The 23,932-nt window shown below is 41.2% G+C and overlaps 1 protein-coding gene across 6 annotated transcripts; it reads left to right on the top strand.

Annotated features, from left to right (window-relative positions):
- The first annotated feature begins 1,476 nt into the window (after positions 1-1,476).
- On the top strand, positions 1,477-22,330 carry efs (embryonal Fyn-associated substrate). 6 transcript variants are annotated; one of them, XM_012964450.2, is made up of 7 exons: positions 1,761-1,895; positions 2,298-2,387; positions 13,020-13,355; positions 13,442-13,558; positions 13,851-14,834; positions 19,979-20,062; positions 21,686-22,330. In XM_012964450.2, exons 2-7 carry the CDS (start codon positions 2,382-2,384, stop codon positions 22,103-22,105), a joined length of 1,947 nt encoding a protein of 648 aa, XP_012819904.1. In that variant the 5' UTR covers positions 1,761-1,895; positions 2,298-2,381; the 3' UTR covers positions 22,106-22,330.
- The last annotated feature ends 1,602 nt before the right edge of the window (positions 22,331-23,932 follow it).

Here is a 23,932-nt window from a genome sequence, read left to right as displayed (position 1 = left end):
TAATTTGGGAATGAACCAGCAGTTCTTCGCTGATGTTCAGTACTATATAACTCTATAGAACATTATTTTATCTGTGGGTTGGTGTCTCCTTATATCTACAGGTGTTTTAACCAATACAGCAGGAACCCAATATTGACCAAATAGTTGCCTTACTATGTAGGAGCAATTTGCATGTAATAACATGTACTATTAATAATAGCAGTTAATAATACTTCCAGCACCACTATCTCCAGCACAGTCCCCAAAATGTGCTATACACAGGTAGCACTGTACAGAACAGGAAAGTCCATCTAACTGCCTACAGGTTGGATGCACTGATCCAAATGATTTTATTATGGTCCCAGTCTGCTCACAGGCTCTTTTAGGCTACTCCACAGGTAGCTGTTTGAGGGTGAGAAACAGTTATGTATGATCATAGGCTGAGGGCACCAACTCAGGAATATTTGTCAGATGCGCCAAAAAAATTGCTGCCGTGAGCGACAATTTTTCCTGAAAATGCCTTGCCTTACGCTAACACTGGAATACCACAAGTAAATGAAATTACTTGCAACGATTTGGCAATGCCTATATTTGTTATTTATAAAATACTGAAAGAAGTTGTTCATCTGTTACATATGATCCTGTCCCAGTGGAGCTTACAAGCCATGGTCCCACTCACATTCACACAAATGCACTAGGGTTATTTTTATGGGAACCCAGTTAATATATTTATATAGTTTTGGCCACTATTTTGTATTTTTATCTGAGCACAAGCTGTATGACAAATAATCATATATGTATAAAATTGTTTGGAGCTTATATAGAACAAACTCAAGCAGCCACCAGCACTCCTGAAGCCTGTACCACATGCACCAAATCCCACTGTCAGCAAGGTTGCTGGTAATAAAACTTAAGCAACATCAAGATGGAAACAAGTTGTGAATCAATTTCTCACACAAACTTGCTTATGAAAAATAACTACTTCCAGCACCCGTACATCGAAACTAGTTTAAATAGCAGCAGTGTACTGCAGATTCATTGATGCATAAATGCTACAATAGCAGACAACTGGATGAAACCAACATTAAATGAAATGGTTTAAATGAATATCATCACCTTCCACCTCTAGCTAAAAAGCCCACAGAGTGTATATACGTAATGTACGTATAAAGGGAGCAAATATTGCCCACCAACTAATATGCCAAATGTGAGAACTTCTGGCCGTGAGGTGAGGGGGGGGAAAGCTGGCAGGACAGAGGCCCCCTGTGTGTGCTTGAGCAGAGTAGGGGGAGAGACTGGTGCTGACCGTTCCTATGAACAAGAGCCCTTCTGTTCCCACGCAAATCATTCTTACAGGAGCCTATTCATAGCAGGAGTGAATGAGTTAATTGTTGTACTGTTTTGCCGATAAATAACCTATGTATGAATTTCTGCGGTTACACGTCCCTGCCTGCGCTTCCCAGATGAGCCGGTAACAGCTCTGGGATAGCCAGGCAGGGCATGAGTTAAAGAGGCGCTCCTAGCAGGAAAGCTATGAGGGATTCACGGAACCCGTTCCCTGTGTGTGACAATGGGGTGTCACGGCGGCAGCACCCTGCAGGTGTGACATGGAAGTCCCCGAGCGAGCGCTGACCTCTGAAGGGTTAATTTTTGCCTTTTCCCCACCCTACACCCCCCCTTCCCGAAGGCACTTATACCATTGGACAGGAGAGGGAATTCTCCTATTTAACACTCTGCCATCCCTCTGGAAGCTTCCCTCCTCCCGCAAGTCCCCTCCCCTGCCTGCCTTCCACTTCATTCTCCCCACCTTTGTGCGCTCCCTTTCCCTCCCCCTTCTTCTCCTCCCTTTCGCCCTGGCACAGAACTGTAGGACAGGATCCGAGGTGACCCGGTGTTTGGGACGTCCGCTGTTTAGGGTGAGTATAACCTTAAGTGCTCCTCTGTGTGACTCCCTTACATTCTAGATCCCGCTCTCCCATTCGTCCCCCTACCGTGCCTTTCAGTGTAGCGCTCAGCACCACCCCTACCTCTGTTTACCTTTACCCATGAGCTACTTTGTCCCATGTACCGTTGATACGCACGTCGTCACGTACTGTGCCCCATGCTGCCAAGAACCTATCTGCAAGTGGGCACTGACCATTTTATTTGCCAAACTAACCAGCTGCACGTCCCCAATAACCCTGTTGGTGTGTAATAGGAACTAGTCATTTGTGTCCTGTAACTATTATAGTACTCGTCAACGTGTCTGCTACTTTTCCGTGAGCCGCTCCTACAGAGAGGGTGTTACTCGACTTTGTGCGTTTGTGTCGCCACCACAGGGCTGCAGGTGCCAAGCTTGGCGAGACTTCATTGGCCGGAGCCCGCTCCTCTGTGGCATGTGAGTGAGCAGCAGAGCAGACGCAATGCCAGTAAGTGACAGATAATGGTAGGTTGAAGCCCTCGGATGTGGGGGGTTGGTTGTGTGTTTCTGGGAATGGAGAGAAATCCTGCTGATTTAGCCTTTCATTACTGTAACAGGCATTTCAAACCCTAGGCCCTCTGGCTATTGTTGGGTGCTGCAGTTCACAAACTGCTGCTGGGCCTCCCCTTGGATATCATTTTTATGACACTTTGCTGTAAACCAATATGGATAGTCAGCAGTTGCTGCAGTTTTTGTGCAGCCTGTGTTGTGACAGACCATTCTGATTGTGATATGTCATGGCTGTGCTTCATCTCAACTGCCCTGGGAAGAACTATTGCAGTTTTATAGGGTTATAGGTACAATCACAGCAAAGTTTCAGCCAGCTGCAGTACTTAAATGTGTTTAGTCCATGTTAAACCATATGTATTTAGTAACTGGAAAGCTGGCAAAGTGGATAAGCAGTTGGCATTGTTATTAAATCTAGGTATTATTGGCAGTCCTCACTGGCAGATTCATGTACCACAAAGCATCAAGTGTAACATGATATAAAGTAGTTAAATTCCATCAATAGCCAGAATCCCCAAGGAGACAGAGGAATGACACGCACTGGATGAATAAAATTCCAAGCAGTATTCCCAACTTCCAGATGGTGTCCTCATGTGGCCAACACCACAGTTTCCCATACCATACTGCAGTGATCCCCAACCAGTGGCTCGTGAGCAACATGTTGCTCTCCAAACCCCTGGATGTTGCTCCCAGTGGCCTTAAAGCAGGTGCTTATATATGAATTCTTTGCTCAGAGGCAAGTTTTGGCTGCATAAAAACCATTAGTACTGCTAAACAGAGTCTCCTGTAGGCTGCCAGTCCACATAGGGGCTACCAAATAGCCAATAACAGTCCTTATTTGGCACCCCCAGAAACATGTTTCATACTTGTGTTGCTCCCCAACTCTTTTTACATTTGAATGTGGCTCACGGGTAAGAAAGGTTGGGGATCCCTGCTACTGTATGGCCAGTGTCACACACACAATGTTTTTTGGGGTTTTTTTTTCTGTTAACATAGGTACATGCTGATGGGTCAGTGTAGTGCCTGTCAGTGCCCATACTAAACAGGTTCAGGTCATCCTCAGATTCTCAGCTGAAGTAGATACCATGTATGTTCTACTGGACTATGAATTTGGTTATATGAGTTTGAATCATTAGGCTGTATTTGTGCTTTTAAACCAGTGGTTCTGGATGCACAGGCCACAGGAACATTAAGGGGAAATTTGCCCTTGATTCCTTATGAGGGGTTAAAGCTTTTTTTTATGGCTGTCTGCAGTATGAGGCTTGTAATTATGTCTTCTTTAAGAAGGTTTTCACGCATTATAAAGGACTCTTGGCTCCTACTGTAAGAGCAAAAAAAAAGCTTCCTTTGCAATATATAAAACAACATATAGGTTTGGCTGTATATAACACACACTGGGAAATCTGGCAAGAATGTTGAACATTTTGACACCTTAGGTGAGACTCCATTATTGTCCCAACCCACTCTGTTGGTGTTCTCCCCAGGACCATAAGTAGCAAAGAACTTTTTAAAAAGAAAGAAGTTGATGTGGCAGATGGAACTAAAAGGAGTAACATTTCTGGTTATTCACAAACATATACAGCAAGATGAAACTTTTTGTCCCCACTCAGTAGGAAGCTGCTTAGGAAATAATAAGCTCAAAGAAAGAAATATTTTCTTGGCAGAAAAAAGTGCAATGTGCAATGTTAAATGCATGAAATTCTACCTGATAATTAAAAGAGAAGGAAAGTTGCAATCACTGGGGTGTGCCTAACATTTTGGAACCCCCCAGTGATTAGACCTTTACTTCTCCTTTAACACATGTCCATAAATTACTCCTGGCAAAGGACAGAGCAGTAGAAATTGCCAATGGATCCATTAGTTTTAGGATGAAGACACACAGGGTGAATAGTCGCCGCAACTTTTTAGTCCCGGTGACTAACCTGCGTAGCGAAAACTCGCTAGTTATTAGTTGCAGCGACTGCGATTCTATCCTATGGCAGAAAAGTCGCTGCAATTAGTCACCACAACAAACTTAATTTGCCCTTAGGCACCTTTTTTAGATTTGAGGCACTTGATAGTGGCATGGCTAAAGGGAACTTGAAAGATATCAAAATATCACATGCAATTCTGATTTACAATGTAAGCAAATGAAGAGTTAAAGACTAAGGGGCAAATTAAGACAAAACATCACATGTCCGAACAACATCATATGCAATTAATTTAAAACATTTTGGTATCAATGGGGTAAAGCCTGTTATGGACCCTGGTATTTTTTTGTAATGTACCTCATGTCGCTCCAGTTTTTTATGGTTTTATTAGTAAGATCCCTTGCCCCATGGCTCTCTTGTACTTGGATCTGACGCCATAGGAGCAGGCACCTGGACCTCACCCAGGTAATGTGTATTACAGACCCCAGTGGCCTGCGTGCACATTTAAACACAATTGCGCAGGCTGCCAAAAGTCATATGGAGGTACCTTATGTACAGCAGGGGTCCCCAACCACCGGGCCGGGGACCGGTACCGGGCCGTGGGCTTTGCTAACTGGGCCACCTCTGGTCCCAATTACCTGTGATCTCAACCTCATGACAACTGCTATGCGAAGCCCAGGAAGCTTTCTACTGATCGTGAAAAGGACCAAAGTACTTAAAGCTCCATATTAAGCGTCAGGGGATGTCACCACTTAGGTGGAAGTAAAACGAGCAAGGGGGCTGGGCACATCTAGTTGCAGGGAAACAAGCTCTAGTCTATATCCACCACCCCTGGTACTTGGAAAAATTGTCTTGCTTGAAACCGGTCCATGGTGCAAAAAAGATTGGAAACCACTGATGTACAGGGCCATTTCTGGTGATGGCACAGGGTGTTCTGGAATTAGAGCCACATTAGCTGTTTTTGCTAATTTGTGACATATATGTAGGATATAAAATAATATCTATAATCTGAATCTGTAGTATGCGCTTACTTCACAGCCTAGTAATAGTGGCTACACAGAGACAAAATCATGTTTAAAGAAGAACTAAAGCTCAGCAAAGAAGTGGGCAAGAAATGCTAAGCATTATGTTTTGGGCTTCTGTACCAGCCCAAGGCAACCACAGCCCTGTTGCAGGAAAGATCTGTGCTTCTAGAGATGCCCTCTGTAACTCCCTATCTTCTTTTCTTTTGATTCACTGCACATGCTCTGTGCTGCCTTCACTTACCTGAGGTTAGGCCATAAGCTGCCCTGAGCACACCATTTTCAGTGTAAAGCTGGCCGTACACGCACCGATACTATCGTACCAAACCTCGTTTCGTACGATATTCAGTGCGTGTATGGCATGTCGGCGATGAAAAAACCTAGCAACTCTATTTACTGGGGGGTTGCCTAACATATTGGCACCCTCCAGTGAATGGAGTGTTCATTTCCCTTTAATTCTGCATATGATACATCAGATCGGTGTAGTGTGGCCCCCCCCTTAGAGTTATTTATTTGCATGTGATTCCATTGACTGGTTGCTGGCCCACATGTGTTTTGATTACGTGTGAGGTATATGTAGTTTTCATGCCTCACTGTATTTTACAAGCTGAAATATATGGTAATAACCAACAGATACCTTTAAAAAAAATGTGTACTGCTGCACATATGTCTCTGTTTTATATTTTCTGGTGCATGATCCTTTATGTATGTGGCATTAAATAACACAGACCTTGCATGACTGAACTGGTCCTCAGGGTATAGAAACTAGGCCTAGAACATGTGGCACAAACATGCAGGGCACCCAGTAATGTCTATAACACTTACTGCCCTGTGTATCATCCATAGTATTTGTGCTGGCTTTTCAATTCAGTTTTACACATCTTCTCTAAAGATAGAGAATCAATTAGGCACTGTTACGTATGATGGTACCTAATTATATTGCTATATCTCACCCTTTCCCTTAATGATGATGGTTCAGTTGTTATGAGTGAGTTTGTGTATTCTCTGGTTCTGTACCCTGTCTGTGCCATAGTCTTCTGTGTTAGTGCAGTTGAGGAACTACAACTCCCATATGTCTCTTTTAGAAGCGTTAGCTGGGGCCGGTAGTAAGAGCACAAAAGGCTGCTTGTCAGAGCTGCATATTTTGTGTTTCATGTTTATATGCGTGTGCGTGAGTCATGTTGCTGTGTCTTCGTTCCTGAAGACTTTGTTTCTTGCTGCTGATGAGCTGGATTGTACTGGGCACTCACTTGGACACAGCGCTCTCTGTTTCTTTATTCTGTGTCAGGGATGATGTCATCGCCACATGTTCTCTTTTCTTAAAGTCGCAGGCACCTTCTGCATAATGGGAGAGAGACATGGCTTGGTAAGGAAGAATATTGGTAGGATTGTGTTACGGGGGAAATGTGATTCATGGACAAATAAAATATGGTATAGATGTGTTTATGAAACACAGTGGTGATATAGGGGTGGTATTTGTAGATTAGTAACTGCCTCTTTTTCAGTTAACACCACTGTCAGATTTTGGAGTTAGGGGTTTATCATGTACAGAAGTGAATTATCTCTCATTTTTTTATCCATCAGCTTTTATATGGCAGGGCAGAAAAATGCTTGGCTGTTTCTGGCATTATGTATTTGTGGATTGCTGAACCATAAATATTGCAGTTCTATTGATTTAATGTGACAGCATTAAGGTGTATGTTGATGTGCAAAGTTCCCCATGTACAACCTATGATGCCTGCATTATCCCCTGCTATAACATATAAGGCCCATGCATGCCTGGATTTATATGGCGATCTCTCAAGTTGATAAGCAAAGTGTATGTCTCCTGCGTGTTTGTTTCTAGATTGTGTATCTCTGCACTCAGCTGTCTCTCCCTAGATTGATGCAGCTGCCTGTGAAACAAGATCTTTGTCTTTGGGCTGGGGGTGGCATTTATACCCGGTATTGTCTGCTAGCGGAGTTCTCTGTGCTGTGTTGTTCCTGTCACTCTTTGTATTGGAATTTATGGTCATGGTTTTAAAACTATCACTTTATTTGATTAACCTTTTGGCTATTTTATCTCCACCCGTCCTGTTAATTCTATGATTAAAAGGCAAAACCACCCTTTTTGACATAAACTCACTCATTTAGGCTTATGTATGTAAGTACATCTGAACTTCCAGATATAAATGTATTTTATTTTTACATAAATATACCTAATTCCACAGATTGTAAGGAAACCATGATAGTCTATGCCTGTGCTATAAGGACCAATTATTAGGCTCACAGTGTGATCCAAGCCCTTCCATCATGAAACAATGGTTTCTGAAACTTGAAGTGCATCTTCTTTCCAGGGGAATCTGTCAACCACCCACTAGGGAAAGCAGAGGAACTTTAAAAGGGGAGGCTAAGTGGGGGTGTAAAATGGTTCTGACAAGTAACACGGCTTCTGTTCAGTTTGTGGAATCAATGTCTGTTCAAAAAACAATACACATTTTTTTACAGTGTTTAGTACCTTTTCTACATAAGACTAATTCCCATTCCAGAGTGGCAGTTTTCTGTTACCTAAAGGCAGCCATATATAGGCCAATAACAGCTGCTGACATGATCTTTCTGGACGGTCCTGCCCAACCAATATTGTAAATTAGCCTGATAGTAATCCAGCTGGTTTGACTTTCCTGTCCAATGTGCACTGTGTAGTGTGTTAATGCAGTCCTCATTCGATGGGCTTGTATGCCCCTCTGTATAATTGGATCTGCCCAATTTCGCCCAATAAATGGGTGACCAAATCAGGACCAGATGTATATGGCAACGTATGGCCAGCTTTAGATTAAGCATATCCACTATCAATATTTTATTTTATTGAACTGCCAAGTTGTGTGCTGGATTTGTGTGTTAGATTTATGTTAATAGATTATACTATTTCTTTATAACTGATTTGGGGGTTTGCATGTACTAGGTGTTTGTGCCTGTGATATAGTCAGGACTCATTATCATTGGCAAACATACTGCACCAGCTCATTTTCCATGTTATTGTTATGGCTGTGCAAAAAATGTCACTAAAGGGTGCTTTTTTATACGGACTGGCTGATTGTGGCTACAGTTAAAATATGATTTTAGTGAAATGAATGTCAGAGTTTGCCCAGTTTTTCTAAGAAATAATATCTAATTTTTTGTTAAAAAATTAGATTTATGAGGGTGGATACTAATATGTGCCAAAAACCCTGTGACTCTCATTACTTTGTAATTTTGAAAAGGGAAAACAAATGTCTGTGGCTGTGTATTTAGATGTCTGTTGTAATAGTCTGTATGGTTCAGCAAAGTTTTTAGGCTGGAGTTACTATTCTTGGATGCATCAAATTTTTGACTAAAGAACCTGGAAACAACTATTAATTACAGATTCCATCTATGAATAGACTGTCTCAAGTCTCAAGGTATGTTTATGGTCTGGTGTACTTGCACTGTGGAATCTGTTTCTAATCCTTCATGTCACAGTATCTACATCTCTGTCTTGGACTGGTATGTCTGGTTTCAGAGCGTGATATTTGTGTCCCAAGTGTGGACTCTTACAGGGAAAACATAGTAACCACAATAGTAACCACGATAATTCCTGATGTGCATAAATTGCGCAAAAATTCATATCGTAGTCGTACGAAAATATCGTGGTTGCGATCCGAAAGTTACAAAATTTTTATATCCGAACTATCGCAAACGGCGGAAAAACCTTTCTGACTTTGAAACTTCAATGCATGATTTTGGAAGCCTTCCATAGGACTCAATTGCACTCTGCAGCTCCAACCTGGCCAAAAGATAGTCACGATACCAAGCTTGAATAAATTCTGAAATGTTCGTAGTCATTGCGAAAAATATTTCTTTTTCGTGCGAATTTATGCAAAACGTGAAAAAGTTGCGTAATTTTAACAATATTACCATGGTCATTACGTAAAGTTCTTCACTTTAGAAAAAAATAAAAATTTTTCGCAGTCATGGTCATCGTGCTTTAATGAATGGGCCCCTTAGCGTATGGCGTATATTTTTGGCAAGCCAAAAAATGCTTGCCGAAAATAGCGCCATACACTCCTCCCTGTGCCTGCAACTGAATCAATGGAATATGCTTGGGTGCGGGCACATATCCGATATCCGCCAAAAATATGAAGTCTCTCGTGGTTTTTGGCAGATATCGGCTACATGCACCTGCACTTGAGCGTATTCCATTCATTCGGGTGCAGGCACAAGGTAGGCCGAATGAACAGTAGCTGGGCGTGTTCTCGGCAAGCGTTTTTCGGCTTGCCAAGAATACACCCATGTGGCATTAGTCTTAATAGAGCAGCCCCCAGCAGAATCCTGCACTGAAATCCATTTTTCAAAAGAGCAGATTTTTTTTATATTTAATTTTAAAATTTGACTTGAGGCTTACCTTGTACCTCGGGCTGGTGCCCCTGTTAACAGAGAACAGCACCAGCCGGGGGTAGCAGTGAGCGCTTCCTTTTTCCGCGTTGGCGCAATTGCGCATGCGCATTAGAGTAAAAAAACGAACTTTAACAACAAAGTCAGCTTCTCACTCTAATGCGCATGCGCCGACCCAGGGATTTCACTGCAGAAGAAATGTGGAAGAAGGTATGCTCGCTACAGGTACCCCGGGCTGGTGCTGTTTTCTAACTAACAGGGGCACCATACATATTAATGTATTTTGAGAATGTTCTATTTCTCCTGTAATGATCTGACCTGCAACAGATCATAAGGTAATGCTTGTCGTGTTACCTAAAAAGTTCCTAATCTGACTTTATTTTCAGATGACTGATTTAATCTAATGATAATAAATTTATAGGGTGCTAGAAGTCACGGTATAGGTAATGGATAAACCATTCTTTAGGAAATTAAAGTGTCCATAGCAATGTAGTGTATCTTTAGCACTTACCAGTCTTAGTTGGTTTTTTTTCTGAGCGCAGGTGTAGGAGCAAAGTTGGTCTGTTTGTCTGTTTTGTTATAGGAGTATGTGGTGTCAGATTGTGAGAATGTTTTTGTTTCTAGTTTTTTCAGGTGTGGAGTACACAATGGAGATTGTGTGGCCCTGTGCTATTTAGGATTAGCTTCAATTTGCTTTATGTGCACAAAGGATACAGGTCATACATCAACCTGTTTTACTGGCAGAAAAACACCACAGTGTGATTAGATACTAGTTTGGAAACCATAAGAACTGATATTCATATAATTCAGGCCAAAGCTACAGATCTAGATGGATTGGTTTCTGTTTGTCACCAGCTTTGAAAGGGAGTTTCTTCCTGTATTTTCAGAGATGCTGCCTTCACTTAAAAGGAAAAGTAACACTAACATTTTTTAATTAAAAAATCTATTCTAGCCTGCCCCAATAATTGCCCTATCCTGCAAACCACTTAGTATTTTGAATGCTTTATTAGAAAATACCTGCTAAAACTTCCAGTCAATTGAAATAAGGCGATACGGCAATGCAGGAGCAGCATCCACAATGCGACGATCGACTGATCAAGCCTAGCCTGACTCCTTCCTATACAGAAAGAAGGCTAGGCTTGATCAATCGATCGTCGCATTGTGGATGGTATCGCCTTGCTTCAACTGACCGGAAGCCAAGTTTTAGCAGGATAGGGCAATTATTGGGGCAGGGTAGAATAGATTTTTTACTTAAAAATTTTTAGTGTTACTTTTCCTTTAAGATAAATGTCTCTTTTATGACTCAGTACTTCAACCCTTTTTCCCCAGCTTGCACAAGTGCATACTAGGCAGAGCTGTCAGATTCACTTGCTGGCATGGGCCATATTGGTAAAAAAAACATGGACAAGAGGGCATCATCATCTAGTGTAGGGCACTGTTTTACATACTGTAGTGGTGGCCTGCCAGGGGAGGGGGGGGGGGGGGGAAGCATGAAGGGCAGTTAATTTCGCCTTTAATAAATGTTTGTTATTCTAGACACACTCTTAATCGTAGAATATTTTTGGATAAGGGTTTAGATGAATCTACTTTTTTTGGGATTGGCCAGAAATCTTTCTGAAGGATTTGGCTAAATACTGAACCAAATCTGAATCCTAATTTGCATTCACCAGGCATTTGGACTCTGACGAGTCTTGCATTGTATTTTCCATTTATTGGGGCCCAAACTAAATCTGGAAGTTAATGCATTTGGAGGGCCTGGGCAAATGTTGGGATCTGTAAAGGGGTTTAACCCAAATAGTCTGAAAATCTTTTTGAATTATTTTCCACTATGTACAGCTAAGTACAGTACACTGAGCCTGTCATAAAAGCTGCTCTGTCAGAGTTCCCAAGTATAACAGCAGTGTGCAATACAATCCCTGACTCCACCTTTTCAAACTCATCGTTGTTTTTGTTGTTTCACCCTTGATGATGTCATGACATTGTCTGAAAAGGGCAGTATACACCCTTTTCAACACAAGTACAATAAATAAGGTTTGTGTTGAACATACTTTTTGTTTTAATCACGAAAAATCTAGTTTGGTTTTTTTTTTCTTTCCTGAGAGCAAACAGAGAAACTGAAGCTACTCTATGTTTGTTTCTTGCAAGGAAGGCAATCAGATAACCAGTATACAACCCTCCTACCTTCCCTCTTCGTTGTGACTGTTTTGTTAGCAGGAGTCCATTATGCAGAAGGATTATCTGTGCACTGGAAATCAGTTATTTACCTTACAAAGACTAAACATAGAGTAGTACATAAAGTGTGTTCAGCAGAAGCACCTTTAATGATCTATAGCAGGGCTGTGTTGAACCGGGCCAACTCTGCTCCCAATTACTTGTGATCCAAACTCCCTCATGCGTTACACAGCCATGACAATAGCTATGCAAAGCCCAGGGAGATTTCTACTGATTACGACAAGGACCAAAGTACTTTATTAAGCTGTATGTAATAATAATATTAATAGTAAAGTGCATATTATAAAATTTAACTAGCACTAGTTGCGCCGCACCCCCCATCCCCGGTCCTTGGAAAAATTGTCTTGCTTGAAACCGGTCCGTGGTGCAAAAAAGGTTGGGAACCATTGATCTATAGCTTTTCTAACAACAACAGTTCTTTAAGATCAAAATGCCTGTTCCTGAGCAATGCTGCTGTCAGTCGGGCATCACTCAAGAGTGGTGGATGTCAGCATTACAAAGAGACTGCATTATAGGCAATACAATTCTCATTCAGGTAAAAGTACCTGCCTTGTGGAGATTAGTCTTTTTAGACTGTGTGTTATGAACACAATGACTTTACACAAGTATTTGTCCTACCAAACAATTTTATTTGAATAGTTATTATGCTATATTGTTTGCTTTACTACAATCAAAACCTATTAGTAACCACATTTTAAAACAAATATCCATGCAAAAAAGCATTTATACTTTCTAATTATTAAAACATATAGCTTTGTATCTTTTAATGCAATTACAACTGTGCTTCCAGCAGGATTATGTGTAGTTCCTGAAAAAAAGTGCTGAATTGGGGGATCGTGGCTGAATACATGTCATAAACTAATAGTCTGAATACAAATTTTTGTATGTTTAAAAAAAAGTGTTCCAAAGGCTGATTATTAGTTTTATATAGTTCTGATGTTTTTTTATGTACAAAGCATTGTCGTCTTTATTGTAGTTACTACCCGCTAATTGCGGTATTTGGCTTGTGTCTCTCCTTAGGCACAGCTGGCTCAGGCTTTGTACGACAATGCTGCTGAAAGCCCAGAGGAACTGAGTTTCCGCAGGGGCGATGTGATGCTAGTTCTGGAGCGAGATGCTCCATCCCTTGGTGGATGGTGGCGTTGTTCTTTGAGAGGGCAGCAAGGCATTGCTCCTGGAAATCGTCTTCAGCTTCTCCCTGAGACATCACAACAGGAAAGCGAGTATCAGGCTCCCCGTTTTCTGGGGGTCACAGCAGAGGCTGGAAGACTACATATAAATGAAAAAGGAGCACAAGAAAATAGGGAGGAGCCTCAAAATCATGAGACAGGGCCCCAGCATCAAACTGGAACTGAGGTGAGGTATATGGATTGGATGCCATCAGGAATTAGGAAACTTGACAGAGAATGTAATAATATAATATTCCCCATTCTTCTTTTTAGGTATACCAAGTCCCTTCTATTGCCCGTCTTTGTCTCTCTGCCCAACCCACAGAAGCTCAGGATGACATTTATAACTCACCACGTCTGGTTGGGCCATGTATACAACAGCCATTGGAGGTGAGACCATCAGAACATTCCATTTATTGCACACACCCACATTTAATGGTATCCTAACAACATGTTTAGACTGTACACAGAGCTCCATTATTTCCACAACTTAGCAAATATAATATTATCTTGTTATCATAAAGTCACCTTACGCCAAGTGCTTTTGCACTACATTTATCCACACACTGCTGCCACTCATATTCAATCATCTTATTGCATGTTATGGATTCGTTACAAGCACAATTCTCAATATGATTGTAGCATCAAGTTTCACTTTTCAATAAGTGTTTTTTAATTGCAGGTTTATGATACTCCTGCTGCACTAAGAAGAGAGCCAATTTCAGCATTAGACATTTATGATAGTCCTGCGTTGAGAGTGAAGTCTACAGATTCAGCTGCTGTGGTGCCTGAGGAGATTCCAGAAGATATCTATGATGTTCCTCCTACATTCAACAAATCACCTTCTGATGATGAAGAAGATGAGGGTGTATATTCTATGCCATCAAACTTAAAGCGGGTTTCAGGGCTACACAATCTGTATGAAGCTCCTGAAGATATTCTCAGCTCAGGACAACTCCCTGAAACTGTTCAACCACCACCAGCTCAACGCCTCTCAGTATGCAGCACTGGCAGTACCCGTTCAGCAGACTCTTCCGGAAGCCGAGAGTCAAACATTCCACCACTGTCTATATGGGAGCCTCGCAATGATGGCACCTGCACAATGGAAGGCCTAAGGATGTTACATCAAGAACTGCAGGTATCTATTGTCCCTGTGCTTGCTGGGGCAGAAAAGAGTACAGGACCAGGAGGTCCAGAGGACTCAGGAACAGCTAAGAAAGTTTTAGGGGCACTGAGAGATTTTCTTGTTATGGCACATGTTGCTGGGCTTCGTTCGTGCCAGGCCTCAGATCCTGCTTTGCATGGGGAACTTTCAGTGCATCTAGATCAGCTGGAACATGCAGCTCGAGAACTTGTAAACAAAGGCAGTGAAAAAACACTGTTCCAGCTCATTCTAGAACACAGCAATTGCTTTGTGAGAATAGTTAGTGCAAACGCTGGCCTCCTTTTTCCGAGACCAAGACTTTCATCCAGTGAAAGTCTCTCCCGACGTCCTCTTCCTGCATTGCCTACAGCCTCTCCTGCCATCCAACGAAAAGGCAGCATCCAGGACCGTCCTTTACCACCACCACCAACACTGCAACATGTAGTAAGTGACCTTTCAGACGATATCCACAGCGAATATGAAAGAATAAAGTGTACAGACAATCATTACGTACATCTACAGGTGAGCGGCATGTAACTGCTCTTTTTACACATGTAATTCTACATCATGCCTGCACTGAAAAATTTAATTGTTTTCAGTAAAGGGGATGTCTACCCAAAGAATGAAATGTAATTTGAAATAATGTGCATGTTATAAAATTGGTATTTATTTTTTATTTTATGTGAACTTGCCTTTCTCTTCTGCCTCTTCACAGCTTTCAAATGTGGGTCACTGACCCCAGCAACCAAAAACCTATTGTTCTGCGGAGCTACAATTCTATTGTTACTTATATTACTTCTCTTTAAATTCAGGCCCTCCTTTATTCATTTCCACTCTTACATTTAAACCACTGCCTGTTTGCTAGAGGTGAAATTCCAAGTGACCTGGACCACCATACATGCGCAGATAACATTTTAATATAATTTTATCTGTATGTTTATAGCCACCTAAAAGAGAACAGAAACATTACAGATATAGAGCTCCATTAAATTTGTCCCAAACAGCTTATCTAGACACAAATTGTGCATTTAGTTTATTGCAACTTGTGTTTGAGAAAAATTACCATCATAGTTTATACCGCATTCTGTCCTCTCCTGTATAGAGAGGCTAAGCCAATTAATTTTTTGCAAGATCTTTTATAAATATATATTTTTCTAGGTTAAATATTGGAATTGCAAAACTTTATGTTGCCTGCACTAGTAGAGATATAGTGCTGGAGACAAAACCCCTTCTGTGCCATGGCCCTAATAAATCTATACAGTAAATATGTAAGGCAGAGCGGATCCACAGCATATTTTCTAAGCTGTTGTTAGCTTCTAAGCTTCAGTTATATATAATAAACTATGCCTCAGTGTATTAAGTTGTTGTTTGTTCTGTAGTATGCAGGGCCTTCTTCTATTGAGCGTCATTGATTTGTTCCCTGCCTTTTTTCTAATTGTTCTTGAGAGGAGAAATGCTAGCCCAGTACATTAATATTCAGAATTGAGTACAGTTTTGAGGTAATGTTCGATTTTCCTACATAAGTACTTCAGGATCTTCTGTGTTGTTACTACAGGAATCCAGAGAGGTGAAATGTTGTACTTAAGGCTTAAAACAATGTCGTACTTATGGCTTAAAACAACAGGACACTTTGTTCCTCATCATCCATCAGTATTGCCCACTGAATTTTTGTGTCAGTTTAGCTGTTCATGGGGGCTTTGGATTTTCCACAGAGGGATGCCTGTGGGTATATTTCAATGCTAAGTCAGCTGCTCGAACCATGTTACACATGCAGATCATTAATGCCACTTGGAGCTTCTATGCGGGCCACTAATTAACCTTTGTGGCATTAGCCTATATATGGGGCGGAGAGCATTGCATTTCCTGTTACTCCTCTGAGGTCCACACCTCGGTACCATGGTGCGTACATTAAGGTCCTAAAGGAACAGCAACGCCAAAAAATTAAAGAGCTTTAAAGTAATAAAAATATAATGCACCGTTGCCCTGCACTGGTAAAACTGGTGTGTTTGCTACAGTAACACTACTATAATTTATATAATAAGCTGCTGTGTAGCCCCGGGGGCAGCCATTCAAGCAAAAAAGGAGAAAAGGCACAGGTTACATAGCAGATAACAGATAAGTGCTGTAGAATACAATAGTGTTTTATCTGTCATCTGCTATGTGCATGTGCCTTTTCTCCTTTGAATGGCTGCCCCCATGGCTACACAGCAGCTTATTTATATAAATTATAGTAGACTTTCTGAAGTAAACACACAACTTTTACCAGTGCAGGGCAGCAGCACATTATATTTTAGTTACTTTTATACACTTTCATTTTTTGGTGTTACTGTTCCTTTAAGAATGAGTCTTCATCTTCAGGATAATCAAATCAAGCAGAATACTGGGATTGTTACAGGGGACTTTAAAGGAACAGTAACACCAAAAAATGAAAGTGTTTTAAAGTAATTAAAATATAATGTACTGTTGCCCTGCACTGGTAAAAATTGTGTGTTTGCTACAGTAACACTACTATAGTTTATATAAATAAGCTGCTGTGTAGCCCCGGGGGCAGCCATTAAAGTTGGAAAAAAGGAGAAAAGGCACAGGTTACATAGCAGATAACAGATGACCTCTCTAGAATACAATAGTGTTTTATCTGTTATCTCCTATGTGCCTGCGCCTTTTCTCCTTTGAATGGCTGCCCCCGTGGCTAAACAGCAGCTTTGTTTATATAAATTTCTGAGGCAAACACACCAGTTGTACCAGTGCAGGGCAGCAGTATATTTTATTCTTATTACTTTTATACACTTTCATTTTTTGGTGTTACTGTTCCTTTAAGAAGACAAAGTTTTATTTGCATAGAATTGTCATTTGAATGAGTTGTATCTTTCACACAGGTTATCCCCGGCACTAATTTGCAACTGTTTTAGATTTAAAAGGATATTTTTACCTTTACTTCAAGATACTTGTAAAACCTGCTCAGTGAGACCACTCCGAGCCACCTCCCCTATTGTGTGGTCTCTCAAGAACAGCCATTAGACTAACTATGTGCAATAATAGTATTTCCATTCACTTTGAATGGTGTAAAGGCTTATTGTCTTTAGTAGTAGAGTGATTAATGGTTTTATATGTTGCCCACATATAGTATTCATTCCTACTTTCCACCCAACTGCAGGCCAGTGATGTTGAGTTGGTTTCTAATTAATGGGGTGATGGCCTCTACTGCTGCCAGAGCAAATAGCACAGGAGACAGGGGCTACCACTGCCTAGTTCCTCAGAAAAGGCTTAAAGCAGTGATCCCCAACCAGTGGTTTGTGAGCAACATTTGATTTTCTTTTTTTGGTTTTACTGTTCCTTTAATAGGTGGGTGATTTTCTTATTCACTGAGTTACATCATAGGTGGGACCTTGTTGTTGTTGACATTAAAGGGAGACCTAAAAACAGCTCAATAAATAGGACTTTGAAATTACATTCTGCCTATTCTTTTAATTTAAAAAAGCCATATTTTTCAATTGTTTGCCATTCTAAAACTCTAATTTTAAAGTTGGGATGTTTTCACTGAACATCCTCCCCCTCCCTTTATAAACAGGGCAGTTTTTTCTTTCTCTACCTTTAAGCAAACCCACCATTCTTCAAGCAGCAGCCTATGAGCAGCCCATTATTGCTCCTTTGATGTCCTATGGAACATTAAAAAAACAGGCAAAATATCTGTTTGGCACAAGCCCTATTTATTTAGCTTATGTTGGGATGAATGCTGTAACTTTAAGGGCCACCAGAGCCAGTTTATCTGTGTTGGGAATGATAGGCCCAAATTCAAAATTCTAATATTAAGGGTAGTTAATTTTCCAGGAATGAAGCCACTTTAAGCGTCACTAATACAATTTTGGATTATTGCAGAGAAGCCTTCTAGCTTTTAATATCAGCTGTAAGTAGGGAGATTGGCTGCATAGGGGTCCTTTTGTCACTTTCCAAATAAATCTTTTAAAGACTCATACAGGGACTCCGGGAGTGAGCCATAATTTAAAGAAGAAATGTCTCTTAAAATAGATTAAAGGTTATAGATACAATTACAAGCTGTAAAAAAGAAACAAATTAGACCAATGCTATGGCCTTTTTATATGTTACTGCTTCCTTTGCCCTAGGGCCATGCATAAAATGGGGATTGAGTTTGAGAAACAGATTTGCTTCTTTACAAAAAATAAAATTGCTACAGTTTGTTTGACACTCTGCTATTGCTTCACTCCCATATGCAAGAGTACGGTGTAGCTTTTATAGCAGGGTTGCCCAGGCTTTCCCATAGTAGGGGGTACATATTTGTATTATTGCACAAGTTTGGCATACACATAAAGATCCATTGGTTTTGTGAGGTCACCATGAGTCTATCTTTGCCCGGCTTGGCCACCCACTTACTGGGCCCAATCAGACAGCCATTGGTCTGCATGTATACATGAATAGGGCCTGATACATCACTAACTGGTGTTAGGGGCTTTCTCCTTGTACCACCAGTTCGAAGCAACTGCACTTCATGAGCTGTTCATGTAGATTGCCTTTGCTGAAGGAAGCCATGTTTTTATGCAATTTTTTAGTTTTAAATCAAATAATGAATCTGTATTTGGATATCATTGTCTTATCAATATTTTGTTTCACAGAAATGCTTCCTGCTTTAGCACCCTCTGCGTTTTGCTTTTCTGTATTACAGAGAACTTGCCACTTGGCTTGTGGCTGTTACTGTCTGTACATGCTTCCCAGTTCTACTATAAAAGTGATATGTATATATTGCAAGAAACTGGTTTTTATACTACCCACCTCTTTAAGCTTTTAACTGAGTTGTTCATCAACACAGTCCTGCCCCTTGACTTACCTGGCACACTTTACCCATGCCAAGTTCTGGGCCCTATATAAGAGATGATGTGTAGAAAAGTGAATGTTGTTGATGTTTGCATAAAAGAATGGTCACATCAGACAGGAAAAAGACATTTGATTATAATTAAGTACTCACTGCCTTACAAAGCAACATGCTGCCAACATCCCTGTGTGCAAATCTGCATGGCAGCTCTAATTTAGTGTCAGTGATCAGCATGGGAAAAGAGAGCTGCCCCCTTGAGAGGTGGTTTCTTAGTACTGTATCACAGCTCTAAATAGAATCATAATAAGCCAGTGACTGGCTTGTGTGCAATAAAGCACAGAGTAATGCAGTGAATCTCGTACATCACGGCCGAGATCCCAGTCAGTGCTTTGAGGAACCCTGACTGACCAGTATGAGCAGCTATTCTTCTGTCAGAAAGTAGTGTAGACAAGTGGCATTTTGCTATGATTATGATGGTAAAATTGCACAATATTTTAGACTTACAGCCCACCCAAGAGTTTACATACACATACAGATTGGTTTTGCCCAATTTCAATCATACTGGCCAACCAATAAATCAAGGGTTTCTCTAGCACACAATTTCTTTCCACTATTGTGCTTACATAACACATTTAGTTTTACTGTATTTGCTGCCACTTGAATTTACTGGAATTGCTGCCACTTGTTGGGTAGCTGGGACAAGGTCAGATTTGCTCATCAGAACTGTAGGAAGTAAGCACTGCCTACAGCATAAGCCCTGTAATGTACAAACCCCATACAGTAACTTTGCACTGTTCTCATTATCCAACCAATAGTAACTAAGCTTCTAACTTTTTTTAAGGGTTCCATTACTGCTCAGAATATATCAAAGCACAAAGACAGACAAACAGATATGGGTCAAGTCAGCGCCCAGGAGGAGAGACAGGTGAGAAGAGATTTTTACTGGTTCATAGTTTTAAAATTAATCAACTTCTAAACATCTGAAATGCCCCCCAAAGCTCTATATAAACTTAAATCAATGACTGTTTATATTTTATTTATAAAAATAGGTTCCCCCCCCTTAAAGAATATCCTGCTACTATACTATATATTACTATAACTTAAACAGGGTTGGGTCTCTTGCTTTTACCATTGTTTACCTCTAGTAATAGGACAGCTAAACCCGCAATACACACCAGCTGTTGCTGAAATCCCATATATCTCCAACACTTTTTGCCTTTGTTGTACATTCCAAAGGCTCAATGTAACACCAGGGCAGCACTTTATATAAAGCGCTCCCTATGAAAAGCACCAGCTGGAAGTTTTGTAATGGGAGCCCTCTTTAGGTTCCTAAGCACACAGTGAGCTTGTCCCTTCCTTCAAGGCACGCACTACTACACGCACCCATGTATTATGGTAACCACTCTCTGCATTCTGAGCAGTTGTCTCTGGCATTAGTGCTGCTGTTTGGAAGGAGGACAAGGTAGAATGAGCCATTCACAATTTTGCCTTTGCATACAGTAATCATAGGAATTCTAATCTTTCCTACAAATCTTTTGACACTGGTTATTTCAGTTGGGCTTATATAAAAAGGTGCATAAACACTATATGGAATGCCATATAGTGGCATTCCTTTGGTTTAAGGACAAATAATAGAGAAACTCATTGGGGGGGGGGGGGGGGTACCAATTTGTTAGGCACTCCAGTGAATACAGATGCTAAACATAGAGCCTGGGCTGGTGATTCTGTGCAAAGAAAGTCATCTTTCACGATTACTCTAAGATCCTCTACAGGCATGTGCAGTAAAGTAGTGTTTTTGACTTTGCTCCTAATCTTTACACTACTGCACTACTACCCGAAGAATATGGATGGGTCAGAGAACTGCTGGAGCAGCGTTGTGCAACAGAAATAGCACTATATTCACTGGGGGGGGTGCCTAGCCTTTGCACTCCCCCCCCCCCATGCGCTAAAATGCTGATGCCATGCCTGTACGTACACAGTGAACATTGGGACAGAAGAAAGCGGATCAGTGTTATCTCCCCTGGTGTTGCAAGCAGGCCTGGCCGCTATTACATTTTGAAATTTTGCCCCCATACGGAGCAATGGGGACCTCTCCCAACTACTTTTATGGGATTTTAAAATGTTTGCACATGCGCACTCGCGCTTGCCGCAGGGGGCGATCAACGGGGGCGGCCTCGGGGTTGCAAGTACTTCACGTGACAAGGCCCTTATAGTTACATGTGGCGACTTTGCATAAGTGCACTAACCTAGCAGCCTTTTGCTTTTACTTGCTACTTTGCTGTTATTGCTTATTACTTATGATGCTGTGGAGAAGAATTTTCACCTCTGGATGTGAATGTCCTCGGGCTGAGAGAAGGGGAGGGAACGTTCCATGTGGTCAGGGCCTTAGTATTTAGCCTGGTTTTCACTGAACCAATTTGATTGGCTGTCACAGGTGCAACTGTAACCAAGCGTTGTAAATAGGTGCATTTAGTTCACATTTTGCTGTGGAAAGCATTATCACAGAGGTGACTGCTAAACCAATGTTCTTATTTTTTTTTTTTTTTAGATTGAGCCTTTTCCTGAACTGTCTGAAGAGGACCATCACTTGCTTCATTTCTATGCCACTCAGAGCCATAGCCATCTTCAGACACTGTTGTCCTGCGTAGGAACCTTCCTAGGAAGTGCCAGCTCACAGCCCCCTCGTGTCTTTGTGGGGCATGGGAAGCAGTTAGTCATTGCGGCACACAAGCTGGTATTCATTGGCGATACACTTGGCAGACTGCTTAGTTGTCCTCAACTTCAGACACGATTAACAGGAGAAGGTGCAGCACTGTGCCAGGCACTGAAAGAAGTTGTGCTGGCAACAAAGGAGGCAGCTGCTCTCTATCCAGCCCCTGCTGCACTCAAAGCAATGGCAGGTACCGTCTCAGTGCTCTGTACTTGTGCCCACAGCTTTACAGACTTACTGCAGCACCTGGCTAGATGAGGTCCCATTACACGGGATCTTGCTTTCTATTGGTGGCCTGCCGAAGGACAGACCTTGGCTCCACAGATCACATGCTGTACCAAAAGCCTGCTTGGCTTATACTTTTTTTTTTCTAAACAAGTTATTTATTTTGTATTATAAAAGGTTGTTACACTGTGATATCTAAATAAATACTGTAAAGTTTAGCATGATAATCAATCATGCTGCAGCTACAGAATTGCATTCCTTTGGCATGACCTCCTCCTCCTTTTACATTGATGTTTGTTCCTGCTGGTTTAAGATTTAAAATAATTTGTGCCCTAAACCTGTATATGCCAGGCCCTTAGCTGGCCATAAAAAGGTCAGCATAAGGTGCTGATTCTGCCTTTCCAGTTGGCAGCTTATTGACCTGCATATTGGGCCCTCCCAGCAACTTCTGGTCAAACCATGACCAACGGCCTGTTTGTTGAAGCAGCCCTCTCCCAATGGCTCTGCCTAGGCCTGCGTTATGATCTGATCGTTTGTGAATCTTAACATGTATGGCCAATTTAAGGCTGTACACTGACATTCAGTTTATCCAAACTATAACATATGACAAAAGTACTCAGCTGGGTGAGGGATATGCTGAAAGAAAAAAAGAGAATCCACTAAAGACCCATGCAAGTGCAACTTATGTGTGTTTTATTCAGAGATAAATCACACAGTGGGTTGTTATTTTCTGTTATATGCTGTATGGACCTGGTAAACCCTACCACTGTTGGATTGAGTATTTAACCAAGCCTTATACTTTAGTGGCATCAAATAGTTATTTGAGTGATACGATATGCTGAAATTTGATATGCTCAGATTTGCCCACAGCCTTCCTGACACACTTTGCGCTCTCAAATTATCTCTGGTTGCTACAGCAAGGAACAGTAAGACCAAAACCTTGACCCTTCTTGACTCTTAACATGTTTCATGCTCTTTGGTAATGTCAGTGTTTAAAAAGTTGATGAAAGGTGACATTACCTGCAAACAGGTGCAGTTATAGCTCACCATTTATTAAAGGGCAGGTAAAGCAATGATTGCTTCCCATAAAAAATAAAATTGTTTTGCCCCTGTTATTTTTATTAGCAGAAATAGCTCTCCTCTGCTACCTTCTAAGCATGGTGATGTTGGCTCCTGCTACCCCTACTTTCACACCTCTAGCTTAAAGAAGGTTCAGTGGCAATATTTGGGCAAGCAGGGAAGTAATCCTCTTTAGCCAGCAGAAAAAGTGGAACATCAGTAGTGTGCTGATACATATTTATGCATATACAGTATGTGCTGTCTAGAACAGTGATCCCCTATCAGTGGTTCATGAACAACATGTTGCTCCCAGTGGCCTCAAAGTACATTTTTAAATCTCTGGCTTGGAGACAACTTTTGGAAGCAGAGAGATGCAGTTTAACTCTAAGCAGAGCCCCCTGCACACTTGCAGTTCACTTGGGTTAGCAAATAGCCAATCACAGCCCCTAATTTGAACTTTTTTCATGCTTGTGTTGCTCACCAACACTTTTTACATCTAAGTGTGGCTCACAAGTAAAAAACCGTTTGGGATCCCTGATCTAAAATAACCAAAAACTGTAGCAGGGATGTGGAATTTTGATAGAAGGTTGTTGGTTCTTGTTATATGAAAGATACAACTACAACTTTATTTTCCCTTTAGAAAGTGAACTGCTACTTTAAGCAAAGAAAATGGTCTCAGAATATTACCTGCCTTTAGTAAATGAGTTGCAGCCACTTTTATTATACTGATAGAAAACTGGTTGTGGCACCAACACATTAGCTCCAGGGGAACCCTATGCTTTCTAGAATCTAATATGAGAG

The sequence above is a fragment of the Xenopus tropicalis genome, chromosome 1, assembly GCF_000004195.4.
Source record: "Xenopus tropicalis strain Nigerian chromosome 1, UCB_Xtro_10.0, whole genome shotgun sequence".
NCBI lineage: Eukaryota > Metazoa > Chordata > Amphibia > Anura > Pipidae > Xenopus > Xenopus tropicalis.
This window is presented reverse-complemented; position numbering and strand designations above follow the sequence as displayed.